The sequence below is a fragment of the Phodopus roborovskii genome, unplaced genomic scaffold (genome assembly GCF_943737965.1).
Source record: "Phodopus roborovskii unplaced genomic scaffold, PHOROB, whole genome shotgun sequence".
NCBI classification, from domain to species: Eukaryota; Metazoa; Chordata; class Mammalia; order Rodentia; family Cricetidae; genus Phodopus; species Phodopus roborovskii.
In genome coordinates this window covers 4,847,965-4,857,730 of record NW_026126516.1, presented here as the reverse complement: position 1 = coordinate 4,857,730, position 9,766 = coordinate 4,847,965, and the positions used below count along the sequence as shown (strand labels likewise).

The window sequence follows — 9,766 nt, the reverse complement described above, 5'->3', positions numbered from 1 at the left end:
AGATGAGGTTGTCTCTGCTTTTTTTTTTCTCTCTCTCTCTCTCTCTTTCTCTTTCTTTTTATTCATCAGACACGGGTGAGGGAAAGTGGCCAGAATTGTCCAGAAAGGCTAGAAAATGGTCCAGCATCTTTTGTGGTGGCAAAGCCAAGGCAAGGCTAGATCTGAGGCTCAGACTAAGAGCCTGTGATGGTAGGATGGAGGCTGTGACAGGACTTTTGGCCTCTGAAATGTCCTACTCCTGAATGCTCCGCTTCTTTAGGAAGTAGAGAGGTGTCCACAGGTCCATCAGTGCCCTATGAAATGCCCATTGAAGGGAGTCTAGAACCTATTGCAGATCATGGCCCAAAGTCCCTGATGAGAACACACTCAGCTTTTTTGGTCTCCTCATTTTGATGTTGAAAAAGTATCAGTAACATTGTTTGGTGTAAACTAAATCTCAAGATGGGAAGATAAGGAGGAGGTTGTAGCTTAGTGGGCACTCTGTTGGCATAGCACAAAAGAAGTCCTGGAATACATCTCCAGCTCTGCCTAAACCTAAGCCTGCAGCACATACAAAAAAAAAAAAAAAAAAAAAAAAAAAAAAAGGTGGAAGCCAGCCAGAGTGTTAGACATTTCAGTTCTTCTATGTAGTGAGTTTGAGGCCTGCCTTGGCTAGGTGAGACCTTATCTCAAAGGAGATAGCAAGATAATGAATGTTAAAGGGAGTGGACATTTCAGCATGTCTAGTTTTGAAGAAGTGAACACACTAGCAATGCTACCCAGGCTTTCTTCACTGACACTGCATCTCTAGAAATGTAAGTCACCTAAACAGTGGTGGCACATGCCTTTAATCCCAGCACTAGGAAGTTCGAGGCCAGCCTGGTCTATAGGCTGTTAAACAGTAAAATCCTGCCGAGAGAGAGAGAGAGAGAGAGAGAGAGAGAGAGAGGAGGGAGGGAGGAGGAGGAAGAGAAGAAGGAGGAAGAAAGAAGAAGAAAAGCCAATCTCACAAAGTATCCTTCAAATATTAGTTGTCTTTTCTCTTACCTGAAATACATACTTTTCCCAGTTAACTGATCCCAAACAAATTTTAGGGGATAACTCTCTCCAAGTCAAACAGTCGAACAGCTGAAAGTTATAGAACTGTTCTATTAGCAAATCAATAGTTTTTCTGAGAACTTTTCAATGACAGCTAAAAGAAGAAAAAAATGTTTTGCTTATTTATTTATTTAACTTTCATTCGTTTGGAAATAGCTGGACAGGTTAGACAGAGTGGAGTGTAGAATGGTTAGAGAGCCAAAAGAACAAAAACAGCCTTGAATTTTTTTTCAAGTCCTAAAATGTGTCCTTTGCTTTCTGGGTTGCTGGATTGGAATGCAATGCATGAGACCGGTGAAGGAGCCGCCCCCATCTTCCCTGGCCAAGCAGTTTTTCTTAATTAGATTCGTGCCAGCAAGGTCTTTTCAGAGAGGGGTCTCGGTTTCCTCTGGCAGCCCCCTATGCACAAAGAAACCGCTCTTCCCAGCCTCTGAACTCTGCTTCCCTACTCCTTCTGAAATTCTACCGAAGGCCGGTGTCACCCAGAAAACACACAGGACAAGCCTGCTACACTGAAAAATGCAAGCAAGACTAAGAGCAGAGCCCACGCTGGAAGTCAACCTTAGTTCCCTCTCAGGCTCTAAGGGACTGCTCTGTCTCCCTCTTCCTGGCTATAGCGGACTCCACATTCCCAACTTCAGCTCCAAAGGAGATACATTAGTAGCAAATAGGTTTATGTAGACTTGTGGTTCAAAAACCTCTAGCAGTCACAGAAAGAGCTCTGCGCTGTACCCCCGAGGGGACTTGGAAGGCTCCACTAGCAGCCCCCACCCTCAGATGTGTCATTTTGTATCCTGAGATTACTGCCTTGGAGGACTCTCTTCCCAGATTGATTTCTGCATTTTAATAGGTTCTGTGACATTGGAGCCATTTAGCTGGTAAGGTCCTGAAATGATACCTAGGTTTTTTTAACACCCATTTTTGTGTTGGACTGACTGGCTCTGCCCTAAGACAAGCATTTAATAACACACCAGTCATTCCTGAGCCCTGCTTAAGTGTCCCCTCCGATGGGCTGGCTTAAAGAAGAGTGACGGAAATGTTCTTTAATAACTATAGTTTATCCACGTCTTTCAGATAGTAAGTGGTGCATTCTCACCTCATCTGCAGCTTTTAATCGCAAATGGACATTATTTTTGAAATTTCTTTCTTTCTTTGCTTTCTTTATTATTTTTTTTTTTTCCCTCTCCAAGGCTGCCAGTTGAAAGTTGAAATCCAGCAAGAACGTAATGGTAGGTGCCAGCTTTCTGAATTACAGGGTGACTGTCTGAGCTGATCCGAAAAGGCAAGTGTCTTTTTTATACCGCATAAAAGGCTGCAATGTTTACATATCAAAAGGCTATAGGCCAATTTCTGTCAAAATTACACATGAAGTTAAGCAGTACAAGCAATTTATTTAAACACTAGTCATTGTAGAAGAATTCAAAACCATATGCTCTTTTAGCAGTTTTTCACAAACGCATCTGACCCATGACTTGGCTAGACATACAAGCTTCATAATTTACTCTAAATTTCAAATCCCCTTGACGTTTAAATAAAAGATCTTCATTAATGAGGTTTACATGAGTGAAAACGTTAGAAGCTGATACGGGTTAGCTAGGGGCTGCTCTCATTTTCAAATGACTGACTTTGCTAATCATTTCAAGAGAAAGTTTCTTTGAGAACAAATTATTCTCATTTGCATTCGGTGATTTACAAAAGCCATGGTGCAGTCACTTTGAAACAAACTTTGTAAATAACTCAGCCGAAAGCCGATTTCTGCAACCCGGGAAGCCCACGCTATTTTCTCTTTCTGAGGCCTTGGGAAACACGTCATTTTGGGGGACACCCCTTTCTCTCCCAGGATTAAGTGGCTCTTTCCTAACGCTTTGATTAGTGGCCACTTTTATTTCGAACTTGCAACACTTCTAACAAAAATCAGCCAGTAAATATCTTAGGGTCACAAGCTGCAGACCCTACATTTTGCTGGCGGTGCCCTACAGTAGGGTGGTTCTGTAGCTCAATTGCACGGTCCCAGTCTCGGGAAGAAGATAATTTGGAGCTTCCTGAGACACTCTCTAGGAGTAGTAGAAACAGTCAGGGAACTGGTTTTGAGACAGGTTTTTTTTTTTTTTTTTTTTTTTAAGCCAAAAGCAAACAGCAAAACCAATTTGCCATAGGAAGTCTCTCCTGCCTTCGGGGATTCTTGTGTCTTTATTTTTGTGTCCTTACAAAACTCTCCAAACTTTTCAAAAGGATGCATCAGCTTTTTCACATAACTCAGGAACTTCTGCCTAAATCGTGTGCCTAAAAATACTATCTAAAATGCCCAATTAAAAATTACCCCATGTATAGGCAAGACATTGAGTGTTAAGATAAATTCTGGCTGGGCAGTGGTGACCCATGCCATTAAACCCGGCACACTCTGGAGGCAGAGGCAGGAGGATCCCTGAGGCCAGCCTAGTCTATATAGTGAGTTCTAGGACAGTCAGGACAACACAGCAAAAACCTGTCTCAAAAAACATATAACAACAACAATAATAAATATTCGAGGAGATGGGACCTAGGGCCCATTTTTCGGGGCAAGGGGAAAGCTATGAGACTGGGGTGTGAGGGTAGCGGGGAGACAGCCCTCTCAGAAGATACCCAGATGCGCACTCCAAACGTAGGCTTTATGTTTTAAATCAGAAAAGCAATTTAATCGACACTCTGAATCAGTTTGCAGAAGATGAAGATGGTGGCGCAAGAGCGGTCTTTGATAGATGCCTAACAACAAATACACCTTATAGATGTGGAATCCACTGATCCAGTCTTTAATATCTTAAAAATGAGGGCTATTACGGGGGCGAGTGACTCCTCAACAAACACATTTTCATAGACTTCTGCATGGTGATTGCTTTGTGTGAAATCGTGTTTGGGTGATAATAGAGAAAATCAACAACGTGTTTACTTATTTCTCACCGAAGCCTCGCTGGCTGCCTCCGGACGCTCTGGTCCTCTCATGCTGAGCCGGGCATGCGGGGCGACAAACAATCGCTTAGCAACTGGAGGGGGAACAATTTGCGTGCCTCGCATTTGTTATTTCAATTGCGCCCGGCTACTCAGGACAAGATTGTTTCTAGTGCGTTGGGGACACTTCATAGTTTCCTCAGAGAAAGCACAGCAAGGGAGCCGGCCCCTGACTGCCTTCACAGTCTGCCTCCCCGCGGACAAAGTAGAACAACCTTGGGCAGAGGGGACTATTGTACCGGGGAGGCTCCGCCACGGGTGAGCTCTCCCGGAGCGCGGCTGTTAAGCCAAGGCAGCGGTGTGGTTCGGGTCCGTGAGTTCCCTTCTGGGAAAGTGCTGTCTTCGAGGAAAGAGCTAAGGGACTTTATCTTGCTGAACAAGCTTTAGGCTTTGGGCAGGGTGGGGCCAGCACAATCCTTTGTCCCCAGGAAAAGAACAGAAACAAACCTCATTAAATACTAAGGTTTTTAAGGGATTTAATTAGTGTAGGATTCGGTTAGATTATTTAAAATCCTGAGGTCTCCGAAGGAAGGATTGTTTGCAAGGTGTTGGCAATGTTAGGTCTTGAACTCTGACTCCCTGGATTCCAGGTGGAGCGCTTTTTCCTCCTAGGGTCCCTGATGCAGTTATATAGGACTTGCAGGGAATCAAGCGTCGCAGCGAAATCCATGGCTGGCTAAAATTGGTCATTAAGTATCAAGCTGAAGCAGACTCGAACGGGTGGGTGTGAGTTGGTTTAATCTTTTCAAAATTCTCCGCGGTCCTTTCAGATTGGTGGATGGTTACCTGTCAGGTCTGGGTCTGAGATTGCAGGGGTCCAGGAATCTACCCCAGGTGTTCTACATCCCCCCTCCCCCGTCTCTGCCTGGCACCCCTGCGAAGGTCCTCAGAGAGCTGACCGCACGCGCCTTACCCCCTCGCAACCACACAAAGCAGAGACATTACCGTCGGAGTTGCAGCCTCTCCTTCTTGTCCATCAATATATCTCTCTTTAGAATTGAACGTGGGAAAGGTTGATGAGCAAGCAGTCTGTGTGTCCGGGAACCTGGTGACTGGAAAGCCATTGTAAATGGGAAGTTCGCTTCTCTAGAAAGGCTTAGCCTTCCCGAAGGAGGGTCACCTTCTGAGAGACTTTATTGTTTCTCTTAAAAACAAAAATAACCCCTCACCATTGAAGCCGGTTTCTATCCAGTCCTATGATTCTCCCTACCACCACCTCCAGTTTGCGAAAGTAAGCAAAGAGCCAAGTGTCCTGGGTCATGCGCGGGTGGTCTGAAGGGCGCCGAGGTCCACGCTCGGAGGCCTAGGAGGAGAAGCTCACTCTTCTAGCTCTGGGTGGCTGCTCCCACGCACAGCCCGAGTTCTGCGTCCAGGCTGGACCAAATTTACCGCTACTTAGCATTTATTGTACGACTTCAGACAGCTTTGAGGCTATCTCGGGCTTATCAGTGACAGAGGGAGAGACGTCTCCACAAAATGGAATGACCCTGCAGGCGGTCCTCCACTCCGGCCTTGACTGGAGAAGTTGGAGAGTGGCCCCCGCGCGAAGCCGCGAAGATGGACCGCTCTGCAATTCCAGACCCGGCACCTGGACCACGCGGCTTCGGGCCTCTGCTTTCGTTCTGTGCCGACTGTCGTCTGCTTTCCCGAAGTTCTCCCAGCCTCCTATGCGCAGATCTGGCTGGCTGCGCCTCCCGAGGCCTGCCCATGCCTCACGGAGAATCCCGCATATCATATCAGCCACCCGCAGTGGCTCGATTTTGGTCCAGGCCGCTGAGGTCCTGCGGAGGCCAGCGTGGGCCTGGAAGGACTAGAGGCCTTTCGGAGAGCTAGCTCGTTGAAGAGGGAAAATGTCACAATATGCCGAGGAAGGAGGCAGGCAGTCCCCTTGGACTCCATCCGAATTAAAGCCCCCAAATCATTTTGGGGAACACACCCCCTTTCCAAGAATAATACTAAAAGAGGCACAGAACCTACCGGCACCCACGCGGGAAGCCTCTGCAAGCATCGCTTCAGAGCGCTCCTCTCGGTGGCAAAATTTAAATAGTGGTTGAATTTGGTCTTCAACTGATGTGTTGGGAGCTAGGGAGAGTCAGGGTAGTTTTCAGACCCAAAGTGACCGGAAAAAAGAGAGAGAGCGAGCGAGCCAACTTTTACGGAGCCCGACTCGTTTCTTCTTTCGTTGTTTCCCCCCCCCCCCTCTGAGACAATTTGGCTTTCGCAAAAACAAAAGATTTTGAGGAGACTAGAAAAGCAAGTGAAGCTAGGCAGCGAGTTCACGGGGTGGGGGTTTGGCGGCGAGAGGGGCGGTGGAATTTCAGTCTTACTTGAGGAAAGGCACAGACACCCTCATTTCCTAAAGGCAGACAAATTTCGAAAGAGAGTAAAAAGTAGTCCTAAAGTAAAATTGGCTACAATGAATTTCAGCTACAAGCAGAGGAAATCGCACCCCATAATAGAGAGAAAAGGGTCGGGGCGGAGAGGTCGGTGGCGGAGCTGTTAACGGCGGCGGGACAATGGTATTAATAAGATTAACCTGGGCAATTAGGCCGCCCGCCCAGCTAGGCCGGGGCCTCGCCAGGGCTGCCGAATGGAAAAGATTAGGTTAATTTCATTAATTCTCAATCCACAATCTCTTTTTCAGGCCCTGTAGCCCCCCTCCCCTTGGCATCTCCCCTCCTCCCCTGCAAGCGCTCACCCCCCCCCCCCCCAATTCCACACCACCCAAAGGAAAAGCAAAGGACCAAATCTGGTTCTGTTTGTCATCTGCATATTACCAGGAACTAAATCCAGGATGACGTCGACTCAGTATAAAACCAACAAGAGGTTGAGCCGGTCGAAGCTGCGTCCTACCCGCGGGTTGAGTTCAGCTAGGCGGCGGCGAGGGGAGGAGAGGGCGGGAGGAGGGAGCGCGGACGCAGGGGGCGGGGAGGGGCGCGAGTTGCGCGCTCGCCCGCGCTCTCTTTCGGTTTGCTCGGCGGCAGGAGAAAGAGTGGGACAACCCCCAACCCCCACCCCAAACAACACCACTTGAGGACTTCTCCTTCTTCGGCGCGTCCCCGCCGCCCCCCGGTCCCGGCGCGGGGCTCGGGGATGCCCGCCAGCATGTTCAGCATCGACAACATCCTGGCCACCCGACCGCGCTGCAAGGACGCGGTGCTCCCGGTGGCGCCCAGCGCCGCGGCTCCGGTGGTCTTCCCGGCTCTGCATGGGGACTCGCTCTATGGCGCGGCCGGCGGCACCTCCTCGGACTACGGCGCCTTCTACCCGCGTCCTGTGGCCCCTGGAGGCGCGGGCCTCCCGGCCACGGTCGGCGGCTCTCGCCTAGGCTACAACAGCTACTTCTACGGGCAGCTGCACGTGCAGGCGGCGCCGGTGGGCCCGGCCTGCTGCGGGGCCGTGCCGCCACTGGGCGCCCAGCAGTGCTCCTGCGTCCCGACGCCCCCAGGTAGGGTCGTGATCGCGTGCGGGCCTTCCCCACAGTGGCAGTCGGTGCCTGCCGGGCGTGGACGGGCGGTGCTGCTTGCTTTATTTACCTGGCACCAACTTTTCTCCCTTTGCAAGCCTTCCCCTCTCTCCCATTTATTTGTTTATTTATTACTATATTTTGGGCACCGGGTACGGTACTTTACACACGTCTGCTGCAGACTTTAGGCTAGAGCTAAAGAAACCGAGCCACCTGGATGGAGTCTCATGGAGATTCCAGCGTGCGCGTGTGGAAATTAAGTGCGGGCGCCGGGAGACTACGATTCTAAAGTGCTTGAACTGGCTTTGGAAGTGTGCGGGAGGACGCTCCATTCCGCGTCTCCGCGCTCCCCAAACACCTAGCACCCTTGCAAGACCTTTTCTAATTCTTAGTGAGAGAGGGCAGTGAGCGGGTTGGCGTGCGGTGCGGAGGGAGGATGACTGACCGGCGTGGTGTCCTTCCCTCTGTTGCAGGCTACGAGGGCCCCGGCTCAGTGCTGGTGTCCCCGGTGCCGCACCAGATGTTGCCCTACATGAACGTGGGCACGCTGTCGCGCACTGAGCTGCAGCTGCTCAACCAGCTGCACTGTCGGCGGAAGCGGCGGCACCGCACCATCTTCACAGACGAGCAGCTCGAAGCCCTGGAGAACCTCTTCCAGGAGACGAAGTACCCAGACGTGGGCACTCGGGAGCAGCTGGCCCGGAAGGTGCACCTCCGGGAGGAGAAGGTGGAGGTAGGCATGGGGCCCTGTGGTGCCTGGGAGCGTCTAGCGGTCTTCCCCTGAACGCGGGGTTTGCTCGGTCCTCCGTGGGGCTGCCGCCACTCTAAGAGCATCCTGGAGGCGGCAGCCTGGAGGCTGCTGGAAGGCGCTTTAGGCCCAGGAAGTGGAGTGGAAATGCGGAAGCGCTGTGAGTGTTCCCACTCCTTTTGTTGGCCGTGGGCGCAGCGCTTGCTTGCAATTCCACGCGGCCAGGCTGAGATTCCACGGCCAGGCTCCCTCCTGGCCACGCGGGACCACCCGGATGCCCTGGCGTTGGTGGGCAAGAGGCCTTTTGGTCACCACTGTTTTGTTGCTCCCTTGCGCAACAGGTCTGGTTTAAGAACCGCCGAGCCAAATGGAGACGACAGAAGCGATCCTCTTCGGAGGAGTCGGAAAACGCCGAGAAGTGGAACAAGGCGTCCTCGAAAGCCTCACCCGAGAAGAGGGAAGAGGAAGGTAAAAGCGATTTGGACTCGGACAGCTGACGGCCGCGGGCCGGCCGGGGCGCTTGCCTGACGCAAGGACTTGCACAGACAGACGATGCTACTTGCACACGCCCTGCCTTGCAGGAGGGGGTCGAGAAAGCAACGAGGAGCTAGCTGTAAATAATGTACAGGCCCGGGACCGCCGGGGACCGGCGTGGGGGGACCGCAGTACCGCTGTCCCAGGCTGCCTGCGTGAGCCGCGTTCCCCACCGTAGTATTTATAGTTAAGTTAACAGTGATAATACAATAAAGTGATGGCTATGTAGACCAGCCATGTTGTATTTCGTACCCTAGTGCCATCCGTTGAGGCCTAGAGAAGAAATCTGTTTAGTTGCAACGTGGAAGACAATTTAAAACGCAGCGAAGTGGGGGTGGGAGGGTCGGAATTGATCGGGTTGAGTATCTTCTGGAAGGGTTGCTGGTTTCTAAAAGCTTCGTCTCCCATCATTTTTTCCTTCCCTGAAACTTCTTCAGAGCACCCTCCCAGCCGCTCACTGGGGCCTTCACTAACTCCCCAGGCCTAAGGCCAACCAGGAATCAAATTCTTTTGCCAAAAGGCAGCTGGGATGAGCTCCCCTGGGTGTTGTCCCGTCCTTCCTGTGAGTCTAGAAAGTTTGTTTCTGCTATACAGACTTGGTGCTGGCACCACCACACCAGAGTGCCTCCTAGAGTTGTGTGCTGGAGCGCCAGCGGGAAGGGGACTTACTTCCTACCACACTAGGTCTTCTGAGTTTTCTAGCTAGTCTCGGTGAAGGTTGGAGAGAACCAAGTCTGTCTCTGTCTACCGCTTTGTAGAACTCCCTGTCAGAGGAGTCCCTTGACTTGAAGTTGGTTGATGCTCTCTCATTCAGTGAGTACTGTCAGCCCTCAACTTTATCCACCCCTGAAGGAAGGAGGACTCTTGATGGAAGGAGCACTCCCGACCTACTGCTTGTCTGAAATTTACATCCCTTTGGAATGCGGAGTTTGCTGTGCCTGCCACCTGTGACAAGA

The 9,766-nt window shown here is 50.8% G+C and overlaps 1 protein-coding gene across 1 annotated transcript; it reads left to right on the top strand.

The window, feature by feature from the left end:
• Positions 1-7,105: 7,105 nt before the first annotated feature.
• Gsc (goosecoid homeobox) lies at positions 7,106-9,025 on the top strand. The gene is made up of 3 exons (XM_051196415.1): positions 7,106-7,510; positions 8,002-8,261; positions 8,618-9,025. The coding sequence occupies exons 1-3, from the start codon at positions 7,156-7,158 to the stop codon at positions 8,771-8,773; spliced, it is 771 nt and encodes a 256-aa protein (XP_051052372.1). The 5' UTR covers positions 7,106-7,155; the 3' UTR covers positions 8,774-9,025.
• Positions 9,026-9,766: the final 741 nt, after the last annotated feature.

What these genes read in the sequence shown, in the direction of transcription:
- Gsc (XM_051196415.1), top strand. Translation starts at nt 7,156, where the DNA reads ATGCCCGCCAGCATGTTCAGCATCGACAACATCCTGGCCACCCGACCG. An exon ending in CTGCGTCCCGACGCCCCCAG is followed by an intron (nt 7,511 to 8,001) that starts GTAGGGTCGTGA and finishes CCTCTGTTGCAG; the next exon opens with GCTACGAGGGCCCCGGCTCA. An exon ending in TCCGGGAGGAGAAGGTGGAG is followed by an intron (nt 8,262 to 8,617) that starts GTAGGCATGGGG and finishes CTTGCGCAACAG; the next exon opens with GTCTGGTTTAAGAACCGCCG.